The 20,303-nt window shown below is 35.8% G+C and overlaps 2 protein-coding genes across 2 annotated transcripts in view; both read right to left on the bottom strand.

The window, feature by feature from the left end:
- The window catches only part of LOC114252833 (tyrosine-protein phosphatase non-receptor type 11), a 42,506-nt gene extending 34,052 nt beyond the window's left edge, over positions 1-8,454 (bottom strand). Inside the window, exon 1 of the mRNA XM_028187497.2 lies at positions 8,163-8,454. Within this exon, the coding sequence (XP_028043298.2) occupies positions 8,163-8,317 (155 nt within the window). The 5' untranslated portion in view covers positions 8,318-8,454. The remainder of the gene's footprint in view (positions 1-8,162) is intronic.
- A 1,902-nt stretch (positions 8,455-10,356) lies between these two features.
- Positions 10,357-20,179, bottom strand: LOC114252772 (sodium- and chloride-dependent neutral and basic amino acid transporter B(0+)). The gene is made up of 10 exons (XM_028187400.2): positions 19,925-20,179; positions 18,765-19,005; positions 18,097-18,239; positions 17,955-17,995; positions 17,749-17,841; positions 16,431-16,691; positions 15,112-15,316; positions 14,250-14,466; positions 13,237-13,502; positions 10,357-12,293 (listed from the first exon to the last, which is right to left on the bottom strand). The coding sequence occupies exons 1-10, from the start codon at positions 19,946-19,948 to the stop codon at positions 11,871-11,873; spliced, it is 1,914 nt and encodes a 637-aa protein (XP_028043201.2). The 5' UTR covers positions 19,949-20,179; the 3' UTR covers positions 10,357-11,870.
- Positions 20,180-20,303: the final 124 nt, after the last annotated feature.

Genomic DNA, 20,303 nt, shown 5'->3' with positions numbered 1-20,303 from the left:
TTATATAGATTAAAACCGAACGAAATTGCTTTACTTTAAAAAAATATGTTTTTTTTTTCAAAACGCAAGGTTCTTCAAAGCGATTTAGTTTTCTAGCAAATTTTAAGCTATTCTTTTTCTTTTCTTTAGTGATGTAATTATTGAATCAGCCCGTATCCAATGTAATAGTATGTTTATGTGTGTATTCTTTTTCACATATTTCCTGACTCGATTACCCGCTTCATGCATTATTTATTTGGTCTTATATACAAACGATAAGTATTCGCGAGTCATACAAAAATATGCAGTAAAAATACTTGCATATTGTGGGAACGTACACATTCACGTGGACCAACGCGCATTTGCGATGAGGATGTTGGTAAAGCAAAGGATTTATATTTTTTAAATTCCTTTTTTAATTGATCGTGTAATTGCAATTGCGATATTTACAATTCAATGTTTTCGTATATGATAATTTGACCCGACAAGCGTAACCAAATTTCAATACATTTAATTGTTCTCTATTTGTTTTTTTTTTCATGACTATAGTTACCTTAAACGATTTTATTTCAAATAGATCATAATGTGTTTATTGTGTACACTGTGAGCGCCTTCTCGTAATTGCGGTGTTAGTGACCATTCCCGCCGCGAAGAGTTCCAGTTCGAAGGGTGGGGACATCCATTACACAAAACGATTAAGATTTTAACATAATGTTTCAAGATGCATTCACGATGTCACATCCCTGGAATCCGGTACGAATCGAGTTTCATAGCATTCGATAAAATCCGAACATATTTATTGGATTAGGTTTTCCTTCATTTGTTGCAATACACAGAGAAGCTAGCTGGTCATCCAAACAAGCTACTACCATCGGCCGTCAATTGAAATTGGTAAACTCAAACGTAAACTACTTAGCAACATTTTCTTGAGCATACTCCCCCAAATTATAAAGAAGTGGTACGTCCAAGTTGAGATTGCATACTGATTTACGTTATTTATAGTTAAACAATCATTAACAATCACCTAAATCAAGTCAACAAAGAGTCAAACAAAAAGAAACGCAGAATATACATAGCATAAAAGATTGAATAGTTTCAAACAAAGAAATTTACGTAGCAAATAGAAAAAAAAAACTGCCTTACAGAACGTAGTGAGGATAACGTTACATGAAAGACGTATCGCGAGAATTAATGAACCGCGACAGTCGAATACAACGAACACTTCCTATTTTAAACAATGAGTATATTATTGTCTGCAAATTAAACTGAAAATGTAATCCATTACATACTGATATGGCTCGGTAATAAGGTGCGAAATAGCGTGACTGATGACTTAAGGTAATCGGTTTATTACCTGAAGCGCTGAATCTGCAATTACGATGTAACGCGAGGCATCCTCTTGCACCTTTTCGTTTCATTGTAGGTTCATGACCCATAATCATACTAAAACGACCAATGTTTTAATTAGTTTTAGGTTTCTTTTTTTTATTGGAAAGGCCGGTAAAAGAGCTCACAGTCCATCGAGTGTTCGGTGGTGTTAAAGCGAAAATGTTGATAATTTGGGCTCGGGGAATTGGCCCTTTGCGCTTCCTAAGGCAATTAAAGAAAAACCAGTGTTACTTTATAATAATTGCCTATATAATAAGAAAAAATGTCCTAGTGTCTGTATTATAACTTAGTGTGTATAGTGTGTACGATGAGCCAAACTTCATGAAGATCATAAAGATTGGAAGCCTGTGATGGGCATATCGTATGCCGCGAATAGACGAGGTCTGGAAGTCTGCGGATGTAGAAGAATGCCCTCAAATGGATGACCGGCGTCAAACAGAACACCAAGAACTTAGTTAAAATAAATTGGAGAAATAAAACTGCCAACAAATCAGACTGACAAGATTTATTGGAGTAGAATAAGGCCCACTCGCGTAACTAATGCCTCACAAGCTATTACGAAAAACCAACTTTTTGGATTCCAATGTCATTCAGTTTAATCGATTAGGCAATGTAAGCATCGGCTTGATCCTCGTAAAATCAACGCAGTAAAAAGATTTAAAAATACTCAAGTCGCTAATAAGGTAAATTTACAATTGTGTAACATTAGCAGATTGCTAAACCGTCTATTCGATTTCAGTAACGAAGTAACCATGTGTATATTATATATATATATATATATATATATATAAATTTGCTGAAATGAAGATGCTGAGGTGGATGTGCGGCGTGACTAGGCTCGATAAAATCCGCAACGAGTACGTGCGTGGAAGTCTAGGTGTACGGGACATCGCCGACAAGATGCAGGAGAGTAGGCTGAGATGGTATGGTCACGTGAAAAGGAAGCCACCTGACTACGTCGAAAATTTGGCGCTACTGCTCGACCTCCCCTTTCGGAGACCTAGAGGTAGACCCAAGACAATGTGGAGGGACGTAGTGCTGACGGACAAGAGAGAATGCAATGTTGCTGACGAGGATGTCGAAGACAGAGCGAAGCGGAGGAGTAAAGTCAGGAAAGCTGACCCCACCACTATGTGGGATAAATAGCTGGGAAGAGAGAGAGAGAGAGAGAGATATGAATTTGTGGGTTAGAATAATTGCTATTTCAATAGGATTAAGACTTCGAGCTCTCGTCTCAATATACTGCAGTGACCATGCAATAACTTTTCCATACTAAGTAAGCCGTGAAGCCTTGGGTTCGTCTTCTATTGGAAAAAAACAAAATTGTTTAAAATTTAAGACCGGAAATAATGCTTACAAAAAACTTTGATTTCGGCCTCAATATGGCCAATCATCCATTGTGGCCTCGGATTGGGCATGCACTGACTGATTGCATCTTATTCACTCTTCGTATCCAATGGCATGTCAATCTTAAAATGTACGTCTTAAAATCTAATTGGATCGTTTAAATACAATTGTTTGTGCTTAAATAGCAAAGTCGTAATAATACCAATACGCTTATATGAATTTATGCACTAATACCTAAAGTTTAGTCATTTAGCGATAATCACACGGAACATAAAGTCGCATCAATCAAATTTTATAAAATATATTAGTGTACTGTGAGTGCGTATACTGGAAAGATACATGTGGACCACAAAATAAATTGCACAAAATTCGCTCTCGATAGTTCCTAACATTATTTTCTCAAAAAATTCATATTTTACACTCATTTTTGTCTTGTAAAATATTTTATGTACAAATTGTAACTTAAAATATATCTTCTCACTTTCAGGAATGGAATATTGAGAAATCCTGTGATTTTATAACCTAACTAATCGTCAGTATCCTCTAGAGGCTATACAGCTTCTCCGAGCTGGTAGGCAAGCTGATGGAGCTCTCAGCCTGAGAGAATTTGCTAACACTTGCCCTAGCAAGGGCACTGCTTCGCTAAATCTACTACCGGATCGGAATCACGACCCACTGAGAAGATCCGGCGAGAAACTGAATGGATTTTGTCTATGAGTTAAGTTTCACGTGAAACTGTCGGTCAGATTCATCCAATCCTCTGAAAACCTATCTCAATTTATAAAATACTGGCAGTTGGATCTTTAATCAATGAATCGGTGAACAGAATAATGCTTAGATTAAAATTTCGCAATAGCGATAAGATATCTTGAACAGTACATGTAATAATACAATAGGAATACAGCGGAAAATAAAAAGAAAGTTGATAAATGACATGGAGAAAAACACTTATAGGAAATGAAAACGTTGCGTGAGTTCAGAATTGAATTCTTGTCCAACGTGTTTGAATATTCGAATTAATTAGTATATAAGTTCACTATTAAAAGCACTTATAAACTATAACCAGCTTTAGTAAAGTAAAATATTCAGCTTTCTACAAATTTCACAATTAGAATCGAAAAATAATCCTATTGTTCAAGTAGGTACATTGTATGAGTATATGTACATCAGATTCCTACCTGCGTATTCATAATTATTCTATGAAAGGTTTTTTTACTATTTTTACAATATTCCACGTCCGCTAAGTTATCGTAAGCCGCAATGAGTCAACACAACAAGAGCCGCAGTGTTTACATATCCCAAAAAACATGTGTTTCTTCGAGATTAATAACAGGATACAAAGAGATTATTTGCAAGAATGTTGTAGGTTTAAGAGCGGAAGTGTGAATAATAGTAGGTTTTTCGTGTCGGCCTCTGGACGCCGCCGATTCGACCGCCAGTTGTGGCCTCGGTCTCAATGTTTGTGTTGGTTTCGTCACACTGCCCACTGCCGCCTCAGAACCAGATTCGATTCATTGAGCTATGTGTTGAGCGGACCAAGTGTTTTTTTGTTAGAATTATAATTTATTTGTCTCAGGAATGAAAACGATTAAAGCATCAATTAAAGACCCCGATATGAAATTTAAATGTATTCAAAAAATATCTTGTTATCTTGTAATTGATATTTGTTGATAGAAAATTATTAAGAATATTTTTTATTGAAATTATCAATTGTATTGGTTGTAAATCGCTGATAATCCCAATTTTTTTTTGTTTTTGGTTGAAGTATCACTGGTGGCCCGGAGGCCTTTTCAGTTTCACCAGGATAGGTGGGCGAGCAAAGGCTCAGTCAGGAGGGGTGGGATTTGCTACCAGCTGCCCGAGCACCTCCGAAGAAGACCTAACAACTCAAGAGCAGCTGCTTCTAATCCCAATTCTGATTTATAAAAATTATTCGATCAATTAAGAAAAATTACCTAATAAACCTTCCATCAACAATGTTATTATTGTTGATCGAAGTAATAAACAGATTGCACTAGACATGTTTCATTTTTAATCCAGACATCATTAATAAAAATTCCTTTGAAAAAACAAAAACTCGATTGCCGTTTTGTTTTTCGCAATAACCAATCCGAGGTGAAAAACTAAAATTTAATCAATATTTTAAGAAAATCGAATAGTTTTCTAAATGTTGTTATTAATGAAAAACATTCTGTCCTCGCACTAAAACATGTGAGAATGAGCCAGACAGAAACGTAATAACAAACATTACAAGCAAACAAATTTGTTTATTTTAAAGTTTTATCACAGGTTACCTTCAATAGAAAAATTCCTAAGACAACAAATGTAACTAATAAAATAATTATATTAAATGTTTGTTTTCAACATATCGATGAACAAACATTAAAGCAAAACTAGTGATGTTTTTGTTTATCTATAAATTAATACGTGAAGCACTTGTACCCCTTTTTACAAAAATTGTGCAGACGAAGGATTATGAAATTTCCCACACTTATAGAGAATATAGAGAAGGGGTGCAAAAAGCTAATATTTTTCGTTAAACTATGTATTATAAATACATTAAATCAATAAAGAAAACATTACACACACTACCATGTATTTGACACAGACACGCATGTATACTCTTTTATTCATTGTCTAACTTTTGTTAGTGTTTTAAAGCCTGTGGTCAAATTAAGAATAGATTAATATTGTTTGTCTTGGACGAAATTATACAACTATTTGACAATAGAACCATAATAATGTTCAAACTTATAATTTAAATTAATAAATATGGTCGAATTTGGACCTGTCAGCGACCACTAGTATAAAAAAAAAGTCTTTGTAATGATTTGACAAATGTATATTAATAGTGAATAAATAATGATAAAAATTTTGAAAAAAATATTGAATTATCCATATACTCGTAGCATCTCCAAAGGGAATGAGCATGGCGAACCTCAATTAAAGTAATTTGCGAATTTAAACAATAACAACAAAAAACACGACGAGCCGGTCGACGAATGCATTAAAACGAATAAGGACTATTTAACTACAACAAAAAATTAACATTCGCAATTGAGAAATGTATTGAATACTGCAAAAAATATACTGGAATTTGGTAGTGCATCCTACATTGTAACAGTTAAAAGTAAATTTCAGCCTTATGTCTTCGACAACAGAATTCAATTCCCAATAAATTGCTGCTTATAATCTGACTCACACCATATGAGGAAAGGGGGAAAACGCATCAGACTACTTTCTTTCAAGGAAGTTTGGGTTAAGCTGTTCATGCACTAAGATTCAATGTTCTTTGCGATCACTAAAAAAAGATTTCGTATCATTATAGAATGAGTAACCCTTAATTTATGGGATTTACATCTTTTTGTGAGAAACCAGTTTGGGCGCTCAAATGCTTTCGTCATCTTTTAAAAAACATCACGGTACAACATGTACTTGCAACCGAAATCATCGCATATAAATGGTAATAAAATATACTAAGCAGTTTCAAATGAAATTTAGTAATTTTTTAAGCTATTGCATAGCTTCTATCGCGGACCTTAAACGCGGCGACCGAATCATGAAATTCCGTAACGAAAAAAACCTAACACCCCTCACTCCGCCTACCATGTAGCTCGCGTTCAACACATTCACACGTTGCGCTTGTGTAGTGTTTGTGAATAAGCGCGCTGCGTGACGTCACACTGCATGCGCACCACGAAAAGTCTGCCCGTCTCTCTCTCGCGGGGTCTAGCTTATGAGTGTGAAGGGGACAGTTAATGTTTTGCATTTATTAATGTTTATTATAGCGTGGTCTGTTTTATTATTGTTTTAATATTAAATTATCATTGTCTAATTAGAATTGCATAAGTTGATAAAAAATGCTATGCGATAACTTTACCGCGGCAGTTCCCAAGTGCCACACGTTTTTTTTTTTTTTATATCTAGTAATGCAAGCTAAAAATGTGATTCTTATCGAATAAGATAGCTGGGACTTTAATAAAGCAGCGCAAAGCTCATAAAACGAATTGTATTTGATCTCGAAATATAAATTACAATAACAAGCAGAAGGTAATTTCGAATTCAACACCGTTACAATAGCTACAAACACGATTAGTCTGTTAGTTTAAGTTTAATGAGAAATTCAATAGATATCATCATGATGTCATTAAAATACATAAAAAATACAATAAATGAAAACGATAATTGTTGTAACATATACAGAGTGCAATCTGCTTAAATACATTAATTTAAATTTATTAATAATAAAAATGTCAATTTATGCATCCATTTGCATAAAACGCTATACAATTTGTAATTACCGTAATGGTATAAAATATTTATGACAAAGTCAAATACTGTTACGAAATTGTAGGTAGTTGTATATTGTCAACGAGATTTTCCATTCCATTGTTAATAAATACGTAAATGAAAACAAAAATAATAAATTATTATTTAAAAAATTTCGCTACAAGTAATCAATACATAGCTCACAAATGTGTACCTATTTACAATTAAGCCGGTATCATATTTTTAAGGCAACCGACGAAATTAAAGCCGCGATGTAACGACAGCAAAAAGATTTATATTTTCTTTTTTTTAAAAGACTAAATTTAAAGAAGTGGCGAAATTTAATATTCGGAATTAATTGTCTAATTTGAAGTTACGGATTCAGAGGCGGGTCGAAGACCCTGTTTCAATTCTATACTTTTGAATTAATTAACTACTTTAATACTACTTTTCCTTTGTTTTTACCGAAAGTAGTTCTTCGTTCGATTTCATGAATTTTCACGAATGAGATTGCGTACATAAAAAATAAACGTAATTTAGTGGTAGATCAATGAACCTAAAACCTCGTTATACTTAATGAATGCTCATTAGCATTAATATTGTTCGAATATTTCAATAGGACAGAGCCGACTAAAGTGACTGAGCTGACGGGGACCTTGGTTTGTGGACAGTGTGGATACACGGTCAATCAGATTGGTTCAAATTGCGAAAGTAAACAAATATAGTACAACAACAGACTAAATATTTATTTTTTTGTATAAGAAGGATGTACGTATGTTTTGTCAGAATTACAAATATTTTCTTATCCTATGTTGTTTATGTGAACATTTATACTTTAATAAATGGTTTATAGTTTTAATAGGTAATAAATAGGGTATAATAGGTTAGTAATGTATGTGTTCATGGGAATTAGTTAAGTTTGGCACATTCATATCTTTCGACATCTTACAACGTATACAATACAGCGTGCTTAAGCCATGGGAAAAAATACTTACGTTGTGTATTACATAATTGATTGTTATAGGGTACGTCTTACTTTAATTAACAAGTGTTTTGATTGCAAAAAACAGAAAATTTTGGACTTAAAAAAGCACAAAAGAAAAGGAAACATTAAAGAAAATTGGATATTTTTGATAATAATAAAATTATTATAATGAACTTTTAAAAATTCTACTTACTTTTTGAGCATGAAGGCCTTGCTCAATTCCTTGAGAACCGTGGAGACGATTGCACCTGCAGCCGGGACTGCGAGCACGGAAGCATCCATGCAGGCCGACAGGGCAGCCGGCGCCAAAACTCCGAGCCGGCTCAACCTTGGATTATCTTTCGACATCACTCAAGTCTTCTCCACTAAAATATTTTTTATAAAACTTGGATAAGTCTCTCTACGTGAGTTGTAAACAAACGCGCGACCGGCCACCGCTTAGCGATCCGCTTCGCACGCGATTCGAACTACGAATGCGATTCGATCGCACGATACATAATCACTCGACCCCCTAGCTGGCTGGTTTTTATGCGGTTTTGTTTATAGCCGCAGACACGGTATCGATACGATTTTTCATTTCAAAAATGACGTTCGAACATTAAGCTCCTCCTATTTCATAAAAATATTACTTCATCATTATCGTTAGAACAATCTCTATTTAAAATAATAGATGCAAAACTACTTTTACTACTTTTAGAACTACGCAATTATGCATAATTTCTGACTGATAAGAATGAAAAAAAAATCGCTTTTTGAAAACCTTAAAGTAAATTTTAATTTCTTTCAGTATTTGTAAATGAGTTTATTTACATCACTACGCGCTCAAATATCGTGTCGATAAGTCTAAATTGCTCAGAAATACTCCGCATCACCCTCGTCATCGGAAGATTGGAATTCCGCTTGGGGATGAAGGTAACATTCTTTTGGTTTGTGGTTTCGGAAATTTTAGAGTTTATTGTTTTTTTTTTATTTCTTTAATATATATTTAAAAAATTGAGCTAATTTATGTAACGTTAACGGAAATTTTCGCTGCGGAAATTTTGTTTCATCTTACCAATCATAGTTACACTGAATATTTTAAATGCTGTTGCCTATGCCTTGCTCTTCATATGTGTGGAATACGGCTGACACCAGATGAAGCCGGCTCAGACTTTGTACTCTTTAAGGACATTGCATACAAACTTTATCGTACTCGTAAATACTAAAAGGTCCACGACAGAAAAACACGGTTAAATGACAAATATTAAAAAAACTCACCACCGTAGAATATACTGAAAAGGAACATAAATAAATAAATAATCTTTTTTCGGTTTCAATTATGTGATGGCCCACTCGTTCTACCATTAAATTGAAACTTTGAGGTCGTGTCTCAAGGTGAGCGTCAATTTCGTAGTGATGTCTTATAGCTTAGGTAATAATTTAGCACCAGATTAGTTGTGAGGATGTGTGCATTGGTACACATCACTAACTCAAGCGGGGTCTATTTATGGAAATAGACAAAGAATCTTGAAGGGAATCGACTACAATCACAATTATAAGCAATGCAAAGAAGACACCTGAACTCTCCATACGATGTATGGACGAATAATTCCTTTTATTCTAAAACACTACAGTGGTTGGATAACCCTATATAATTTCGTCAGCTTCCAACAAACTCAATTAAAAAAATCTTGGAATTTCCTCTAAGTTACCCTCTTTTTGTTGCTTAGACACGTGAACAAGGTCAAGGCCCACCTGGTATTAAGTGGGTACCGGAACCCACAGATTTAAATACAACGTTAATGCTGCCACCCATCTTAAGACATGAGTTCTATAGTGCATGTTTTGCTCAAACTGGAGCACATTATTACTTCACGGCAGAAAGAGACAGGCTGGTGGTACCTATCTGTACGAGTTCACAAGAGCTAATAAAAACCTCTCGAACATTACCTTACCGCATTTGTGACAGACATATTAAGAATAATCTATAGCGTATCTATAGCGTAAGAAGATTTATCGGAACCATTACCTGGTTTGTTCCCGCCCGGAGCAGACAGGCTTACTATACACGTAAACTCAACTATTCGGACATGAATAAGCTGTCTAACCAAATATATCATAATCATAACATGCAATGTGTATAATAGAAACAACAATTACGGACATGGACCCGGGAACCGTTAGAGGCGTCACACTAGACAGCGACAAACTGACCTTAACACTTGCGGAAGAACTTCACGCAGAGACGTAACCAGGATTCATTAATTGCAGTTACATAATAATTACTATGTACTATTAGGCCAGCAACATTTAAGACCGCTATAAATGAAAAGCTCATATTATTATTTAGCTCATATTAAATAAAGCCAATATAAAATAAAGCCAATATAAAACATACATATCATGCTCCGAGGTGGTCCCACTACCCATCAGCTCTCATCGTCAAATAAAAGTCAAAAATGGTTCTTCTATAATTATAACAAATGTAACACTTTTCCGCACACTTTTCTATACGTAATAATAGACACAGTCATATATTTGAAAACCTTATTTAGATAGTAAAGATTATAATAACGATAACTTGTAAAGATTATCACGGTTTTTTCCACATTAATAAAAATAAAACATACCAAAAAGCTACTTATTGTTTACTTCATTTTTCATTGTCAGAATACATTTCTCGTCGACCATATTTGTTTCTCTCGGTACGTCCCTGAGTAGATCAATCATCTTCAAAGACATTGAATTAACTGTATTCAACTCTTGAACGGTATTTGGTCTAATTCGATCCGAAAGAAACAACGGTGTCTCGTTATGACCAACTTTCAGAACATACATTTTTTGCGTGTTATCTCTAATTTGTCTTGAAGTACTTAGAACTAACCCAACTTAATGAAGTAAAAACGTTTCTGATTGAGCGATCCACAGCATATTAAAGAAAATAGTCGTAATTTAGATAAATTAGAATTCGGTTTCTGAATTACTTGTACTTATTTAGGAATATAAATGGATAGGCATTCAGCTACTGACGCTACAAGACTTTAACATGAAAATGTTGTTTGCGAGAAACATTTTGCTTTTAATAACAAACGTTGGCACACTTCGGGCCAACGATACAATGGTCGCACTGGCCAAAAACATGGCAACCTCGCTTCCATTAAGTAATGTTAATCCCACTTAAAATACAAACGGTCATTAAGCAAATTAAGGGAACAAACCATCGACAGCACCTTTCAGTGTGACGGCATTCGGGCCTGTTCAGAATAATATATAGCCCTATTTCGACCAACAAAGGTCCTAGCCAATTAAGGCGTTCGAGTCATCTTCCCATAGGAAGGTCGACAAACAAGAACAAGAGTCACGTTCGCCGAACACACACTTCCGCGTATTTACGCATTTTTAAGTAATTTAGGCTGCTTCGTCGCTCTCTTAATAGTCATGCTAAAGATAATGTAACCTTTTTGCCCGAGGCTAACTCGTAGGGGAAATAGTGACGAAATTGATCACAATATTAGGAGATGATTCTAATAATGTACACTGTTGAGGAAACGCTAAATAACAAGCTGCATGTTCTTGTTAAAATATGTCCGTATAATCTATACTAATATATAAATCTACAGTGGTTTTTACGGATTTTCCGTTATAACTACTGAACCATGCATCCGATTGACTTGAAACTTGGTATCCATGTAGAAAATACATGTGCTTACTGGATAAGCTAATATTTATGTGAGTGTTGGAGACGCTCTAATAATAATGACAATAAATAATATGTTAATTTAAAATGCGCAGCGAACTGGGTGAGTACGGCTAGTACATGTATATAAATAATACGGATTTCTAATCAATAGGATTAACATTAAATAATATGAACATGACAAGACTCCACGCATAGAAAAATACCCATTTATTTCTACAAACTTTATTTGAGTACTTTTTCCGAAGCGCCCTTAAATACTACATCATTATTGTTGACACTAAGAATAGAATCTAAGCTAACGTTTAAATATTTTTTTGCTGCTCCAGCAACATCCCAATCCAAGGACTTGGACCGTTTCCGGCTGCCCACGTAACGTTCGACAATACGAGATAAATATTTTCGCCTGTTAGTGGTGTACAACCAATCATCAGAATTCGATCTTTGCTTTGTTTCCATCTTCAGTGGTGTATTGGGCACAACTAAGAAGCTGGGTCTGGTTGAGAGTTGACCTAGTGGTCGTCTTTGGTATCGGCATCGAGGAACATTGCCACGGTCTGTCTCCTCGCGGCACGCCAGCCAGTAGTAGTGAGTGATCGGATCTCTGGGACCCCACTGTCTGGATGACACGAACGAGGAATGCAGTTTCTGTGGAATTATATTGTTTTACAACTTTTGAATGCCACTGAGAAATGCCATGAAAGCTACATTCTTTGATAGCATTGTTGAAAAATGTTTAACCGGATTTCAATCGAATTCGTCTAGATCCTGCTCTGAACACAGACCGCTCATATTGTGTTTTTAATTTGATCAGTTGAATGCGGTTTCCATCTATAGCATTACCGCAACCTTTGTCAACTAATCTGTTTGCCTTGCGGTGTGCATCCCGCATTATAATAACTTGCCTTGTTTCCAATCAAGAACGTTTTTGTCTTAGCGGCAGTCGATATTGCGACCTGTATACCCTTAGTTTATATTATCGTCCAATTCACATTTATTTTTAAAATTCTAAACGATCCATTTGTGTGTGCTACACCCAAACACCTAAAATAGCTTTATGAAGTCAACACAATATTTTACTGCCGAAAAATATGCTCCCGGAAAAACATTTTCAACAAAGAGATATGGTCATAGTTTATGATATAATTAAGGAAATTACTATGAATTCTGAGCACGCCTTAATATGCTTTAGTTAATAAAGACAAGGACTCGACCTCATTCAAAGAGTAAGAAGAGGAAATAAGCAATGGATGTGGTTTATGATTTGAATACGAAAAAGAATTCGCAGAGCGCGTTCAATTGCCGAAAGCGTACTATTGCTTGAGTATGATGACTTTCTATAGTTATACTTAATAAAATACTTTCGGATTTTGATCAGTGCTTTTCCAAATTTGGTTACAAAAATGTACTTCTATTTTAATTGGTGCATTTCGTATAACATACCTTTTTTTCTTTTAAAGCGTTACAGTACTTTAATTTCTGTGAAACAAAGTATTATGTCTATTTTTATAAAAGACAAAGCAGATTGTAGATAATTAAAAATCGCCATGGCCGAATTTATCTAAAAAACCGTAGGCACTCTATATCTTACCCCGAAAAAGTCAAACTGCACTTGTTTTTTCACAGATACTGCGGCGGCTATAGCGAAGATAAGTAATGCTAGAACTGCGATTACTGAAGCAGTACTGGCTGACCAAGGTGGCTGGTTCCATTCCCAAACGTCCATAGAATTGACAGTAAGCCACCACACGAACATCGGAGCAATGACTCCTGGCGCCGCACACCAGCCCCAAACCCAGTATTTCACCAGCTCGGCACCGATGAGGAATTCTACATCTTCCACTAAAAGTTTCCATCCTGTAAATAAAATTCATATACCAGATATAATAGGTATGTATACTACATATTTCCATATCTTTATTTTCTCGATGACAGCAAAGACATTTTATTTTTTATTTTTCCTTCCTACCTAGGCCGATAGCCTTGAGAGGCTACATCAGCTTTACCCTAGCGTGTAGATGAACTCTCTAGGCTCAAACCGGAGGTGTTGCTATAGCATGACCGTCTTGTTGCGAGTGACAGATTAAAACAAACACAAAATGGCGGTGGGCCATTGAGTGTTCCCAGCTTGAAAAAATGTATTTAAATGTTTTTGTTGTATTTGTCTTTGGTCAAAACATAATAAATATATGCGATCGATATCATTACTGATTTCATCACAACACTACAACTACCAAATTAGAACTGTCATCAAGAAAATAAAGAAATGGAAATAGTATGTACATATAGCGTTATATTAATTAAAAGGATTACATTAAAGCTTATTATAATTTGTTTTAAAACAATAAACATACTGTAGTAATATCTTGAGATAATAATTAATAATCTACAAATGAAATTAATTTAAAAACAAATCAAATTTATTTTTGGACAGATATTTTTTTCTGCTGAAACAAGTTGTTCATTATCTCTGAAATTCAAAAAATGGCTAAATTAAGTTTCACTTTAATTTAAAAGTTATCAGAATTTTTAACAAATAACAATAATACTTGTTTGTAATAATCTGGGTTGAAGTTCATTTATGATAAAAAAAGCAAAATTTACCGTAAATAAAAATAAAAGGTAGTATTTCTAGAATAGTAGTCAAGCTTATCAACATGGGTGTAGCCGTGTCTTCAATAAGAGTCAACGCCGGTAGGCGACCCGCCAATGTCGCCACAGACAGACACGCCCCGAGCAATGAACACGCTATCGAAGTGACTCTCCACTTTAAGCCTCCCAGCCGGCGTAGTCTATCGTAAACCGGATAAAGAAATGCTAGCTGAAAGGACATAATCCGATATATTTGATTGATAAAGAAAATGAAACAATATCACCGACGAACCTTAAAATAAACAGAAAATATAAAAAAAAAATTATTGCTTAGGTGGGTGGACGATCCCATGGTCCACCCGGTGTTATGTGGTTACCGGAGCCCGTAGGCATCTACAACGTAAATGCCGCCACCTACCTTGAGATATAAGTTCTAAGGTCTCAGCATAGTTACAACGGCTACCCCACTCTTCAAACCGAAACGCATTACTGCTTCACGGCAGAAATAGGCAATGTGGTGGTGGTACCTACCCGTGCGAACTCACAAGAGGTCCTACCACTAGTAAGTAAATTATGTAAAACACTTCCTGGCTTGACAATTTAAAAGCATAAAACTCCTAGGAGGGTTATCTATTTAAAAAGGAGCAGGTATTGAATGACGAAACTTTTGTGGCATCATATAATAAAAATGCAAATACCATGCAAAATTTATGAATTTGCGTAATTCACAATGCACGAGATGATATCAAGCGTCCTGCCTATTTCTGTTGCGAAACATTAATGCATTCCGGTTCCGAGGGTGGGACAGCGTACACTCATGTTGTGATTCATCTATACAAATAAAATGGTAAATTTTAAATCATTGAATACGTACCGTAGAAACAACTCCTGATAAAAACAACAATGCAAATACGAGTAGCGTCCACGCTCTATTCAGTTGGTCGTCTCCTGCTGTTTGATATACTTGCTCGAGAACTGCGAGCACTCCTGCGTGTTTGACAGGACCAGTAACACTGTACCAGAATATCATGCCTATCCAACATGCTAATAGGTTGGCGCCAACGATAGCTACAGCCGTCCTAATGATGAAGGAATATTCGATATTTTAAATCGATTTACATAATAATATAATATTGAGTTAATACGTTAGCTAAATATTTCATCGTTAATAGTGTGTAGAGCGTGGATTGCCCGGTCATCGTTCTCGTCGAACCCGTCGCTTGCAACGAAGGGCTTTGACGAGTAAATTAACCCATAGACACAGCCCACTGAGTTTCTCGCCGGATCTTCTCAGGGGGTGCGTTTCCAATCTGGTGGAAGATTCTGCGAAGCACGGCTCTTGCTAAGGTTCGTGTTAGCAACGTCGTCAAGTTTGAGCCCCGTGAGCTCACCTACTAGTTAAGGTTACGCTGAAATAGGCTGTCAAGGCTATCAGCTTAGGTAAGAAAAGAAAAAAAAAAGTGAACTATAATTTGGCGCTAGCTTCAATAAAGCTATATTCAGAGCGAAGGATTTTTATTTCCTTTTAAGGTACAACACGCGGACGTACTACGATCAGAATGTTATTATAACTTACACTACCTAACTGTGTTGCCACACTTATTAGTGTGCTCCCATATTCGAAAACAATCATACAAAACTTCATGCTTAGGATTGCCCTAAACGATTAGTAAAATTAAAGACCCAATATAGTTATTTAATCTTTCTAAGGATTACTACAGGTCATGTTTTCATTTGAGGCGACACCTTTATTCTGCATTGTAATATGAGGCTTGCTTAGTAATAAAAGTATACAGTAAAAAAAAATTGTTAACAAAATCACATTAAGCTTTAGCATGTTTTACTTATTATTGTTTGTTTATGTTTGCCCGCGACTCCATCCGCGTGGAATAGTTACTTTGGCATAACGCGAAATTTTACCCCCCACTTCATTTACGTAGAACGTGAACATATTTTTGAAGTATAGAATGTTAAGAAGCTATTTAAAACCCTATTTTGAAACCTTCTTTATTGGTGCTTCACCTGTATTGGTCTTAGCGGGTTGTTATATAGCCTATAGCCTTCCTCAATAAATGGGCTATCTATCACTGACAAGAATTTTTCAAATCGTAGTTCCTGAGATTAGCGCGTTCAAACAAACAAACTCTTCAGCTTTATAATATTATAAGTATCGATTAATGAAACGTGACTCACCACTGAACGTTCGTGCTGGAGTAAACGGAATCTCCAGCAGATATGAGGAACCCTCCCGCGACCTGACTTGATATCAATGCTTGAACGATAGCCCCATGCCAAATATCAGGACGCAGAAAGTTCATCCAGTCACTGGACCGAGCGAACGATGACAAATTGCCTTTATCCCCGTGCGCGATCAAAATTATGAGCGTCACCAATACTATCAGGGGCCCGAGTGCGTAGAATATGCGTTTCATAAATTTTACCGGGTTGTAAAATCTGCAATTCAAGCCATATAACACCTGTATAATCAAAATAACTTTTCTAGTAAAATATATCAATAAAGATCCTTAGACACCAGTTATCAACGCTTGAAACTAAACGCAGCCGTCGTGGCCTAAAGGATAAGACGTCCGGTTCATTCGTATCGAGCGATGCACCGGTGTTCGAATCCCGCAGGTGGGTACCTATATTTCTAATGGAATACGTACTCAACAAATGTTCACGATTGACTTCCACGGTGAAGGAATAACATCGTGTAATGAAAATCAAACCCGCAAAATTATAATTTGCGTAATTACTGGTGGTAGGACATCTTGTGAGTCCGCACGGGTAGGTACCACCACCCTGCCTATTTCTGTTGTGAAGCAGTAGTAGTGCGTTTCGGTTTGAAGGGGGGGATAGCCGTTGTAACTATATTTGGAGCCTCTGGGTCTGCGGAGGGACTTCGGTTCCCTCTGTATTTTGTACCGTATGTTCCATGGGGAGTGCTCTGAGGAATTGTTCGAGATGATACCAGCATCTCGTTTTTACCATCGCACCGCCCGCCACCGGAGTAGAGTTCATCCATACTACCTGGAGCCACTGCGGTCATCCACAGTGCGTTTCCAGAGATCTTTTTTGCCACGTACCATCCGGCTATGGAATGAGCTCCCCTCCACGGTGTTTCCCGAGCGCTATGACATGTCCTTCTTCAAACGAGGCTTGTGGAGAGTATTAAGCGGTAGGCAGCGGCTTGGCTCTGCCCCTGGCATTGCTGAAGTCCATGGGCGACGGTAACCACTCACCATCAGGTGGGCCGTATGCCCGTCTGCCTACAAAGGCAATAAAAAAAAAATAAAAAAAACTTGAGACCTTAGAACTTATATCTCAAGGTGGGTGACGCATTTACGTTGTAGATGTCTATGGGCTCCTGTAACCATTTAACACCGGGTGGGCTGTGAGCTCGTTCACCCATCTAAGCAATAAAAACGCAGCATTGCAAACCTATATCTGATTTAATATAGGTGCTAAAATTAATTAGTGCAGTTAACCTTAACATCATTCAACCACTTACATAAACGGAAACATTATCCATAGTACAATAAGAATCAGCGCCACTGCCAAAAAATACTCTGGTTTTTCGCTTGCAGGTGCTAGAAATGTTTCACTGAAAATAAAATCACTAAACAATACGAAATCACGTTAAAATTTAAATAATTCGATAACATTGTTCATTTACCTATCTATATAATAATATGATCAAATTTGGTTATTACTCACTCTAAGCATTCTGAAGAGTTCATGGTATTCACATATATTTCCTGAAAAAAAGTAATTTTTAATTACTTTCATATGCAACTTTTAATAGAATATCATACAAATGGTATAACTTAGTATAGGAATAGTAGATACGGCTAGTTACCGGTGTAATATAGAATCCCATACACTCCGGGAAGGGAATATTATTACTTAGGGTGTACAAAGAATATGTTATGACTAGTGATAAATAAACACTCGTGTATATTGCGCTCAAAGTCGTAACCAACAACCGGAGATAACCAACACCTGAAACAGAGATGTACTTGATCCACAATTTGATAAATAATTTATCCAATTACTAATTTAATTTTCGCCATTTTTTTTCTTGTGGTCTGTAATCGTTTTCGTATTAATTATTTTATCTTATCCTAAAAACAGAAACAGAATAAACTGCTCATCCAAGATGGAACTGTTAATTTAAAAAAAAAAGAATTATACTAGCTGATCCGGCAAACTTCGTAGTGCCTTAATCGATAAATAAAAGACCTAAACTTTTGTATAAAATAAACTTAAAACAAACAAAAGGAATCCGTCTGACGGGGGGGACATCAAAGGGAAAACAAAATTGTTATTTTTTATATTTAATTCCGAGCATTTTCATATTATCTACCTTTTAAACCTTCTCTGGACTTCCACAAATAATTCAAAACTAAAATTAGCCAAATCGGTCCAGTCGTTTTCGAGTTTTAGCGAGACTAACGAACAGCAATTCATTTTTATTATATAATTATATTTTATATATAATATGATTTAAAAAATACTATATCTTACCCTTAAAGAACGGCACTGCTCTCCAGACTCCAACGGCATCTTGCTGGCTGAGCTGTCCAATAGCCAACTGTAGCAGAACAACCGGCAAAGCTACCACCACGAATGCCAGAGTCAATACCAGAGCGAATGTTAGACCGCCGTAACGGAATGCTTCCCGAGGCGCACGCCAAGTGCTCGTAAAACCCACTGCAACTGCCACGGTGCATAAGTGCGCACGAATCAACGGCCAACTGATCCATTTCTGTAAGGAATTTAAATTGTTTTGTACTATAATTTTCTTTATTGCTTGGATGGGTGTACGAGTTCACAGCCCACCTGGTGTTAAGTGGTTACTGGAGCCCATAGACATCTACGACGTAAATAAGTTCTAAGGTCTCAAGTATAGTTACAACGGCTGCCCCACCCTTAAAACCGAATCGCATTACTGCTTTATGGCAGAAATAGGCGTGGTGGTGGTACCCACCCGCGCGGACTCACAAGGGGTGCTACCACGAGTAATGACTGTTATTAGCCTGAAACACCTTATCCTTAAACAATAGAGTGCGTATGAAGAAATCTACACTCAGCATTGGGTGAACATGGGTTAAAGAAGAGTAGTATAATTGCACTACTATTAAAGTTTAATTTAACGTTTTTTATCCTTACTATATTATTTACGAAGTTTCTACACAAATGTTATGAATAAATTCGAGTGCGGCATGGAAATAGTAAACAATATCAGGCAGATAAAGTTTTTTCAAAAACAGTCGTCCGTGACCACAAAAACTATAAATTATTAGAAAAGTGGGAAATAATTAATGACAAAAAAATGCGAAATGAAATTGTAAAATTAGTTTTAATTGTTTATCGCGAAAACCGTAGAAAATACTTTATTTCATATTGATTTAATTACGTAAGTTTCATATTCATAATTGTTGCTTTACAATTTTTTCGATCAGCTGTTAGTTCATAAGAAGACTGAAATAAATAAATTAACGAATATTAATTTTACTTGTATATAAATAATATACTTAGTATATAATTCTGTTTGTTTATTTTGATGATGAGCAATCAAAAAATTAATGATTGAACACTAAACTCGAAGATGTGGGCGTATCTCTTAAATTACTTCACATTTATTTTTCGCAATTTTGCAATTCGTAATATTAGACTATACTTACCTTTAATTTATAGGTATCAAACATTTCGAGCACGCTCGCACTTACTCAACACACTAAATATTTCACATATTTGAAGTCGTGTTAACGAATGTTGACACAACACAGAACTTACGATCGCAAGATTTACCGATATTCTAGATAAACGAGATAAAAACGATGTGACTAAATCGGTTTGAGAACTTATCAATCTTTCGAGTGGTATTCCTGTCCTTATCTCGTGGAAATAGCACCGGTCGTTCGAACTGCACATACCTACTACAATCTTAGGTTTGTAGCATTAGTTACTCATTATAAAACACTGCGTTGTTAATTGTTTACTAATAAAACAACGCATCTTGATGTTGTTTTTAATACTATTGAAATGCTTTATTGTGTTCAC

This window comes from Bombyx mandarina, chromosome 01 (genome assembly GCF_030267445.1).
Source record: "Bombyx mandarina strain Sakado chromosome 01, ASM3026744v2".
NCBI classification, from domain to species: domain Eukaryota; kingdom Metazoa; phylum Arthropoda; class Insecta; order Lepidoptera; family Bombycidae; genus Bombyx; species Bombyx mandarina.
The sequence above is the reverse complement of the archived record's forward strand: the minus strand, read 5'-3'. Positions and strand labels throughout refer to the sequence as shown.

Bases quoted from the DNA above. Each gene is read 5' to 3' on its own strand.
- LOC114252772 (XM_028187400.2), bottom strand. From the start codon at position 19,948: ATGTTTGATACCTATAAATTAAAG. The intron at 16,692-17,748 runs GTAAGTGGTTGA...CTTGAATTGCAG, and splicing joins TGGATAATGTTTCCGTTTAT to ATTTTACAACCCGGTAAAAT. The intron at 13,503-14,249 runs GTAAATTTTGCT...TTTTATTTACAG, and splicing joins ACCTTTTATTTTTATTTACG to GATGGAAACTTTTAGTGGAA.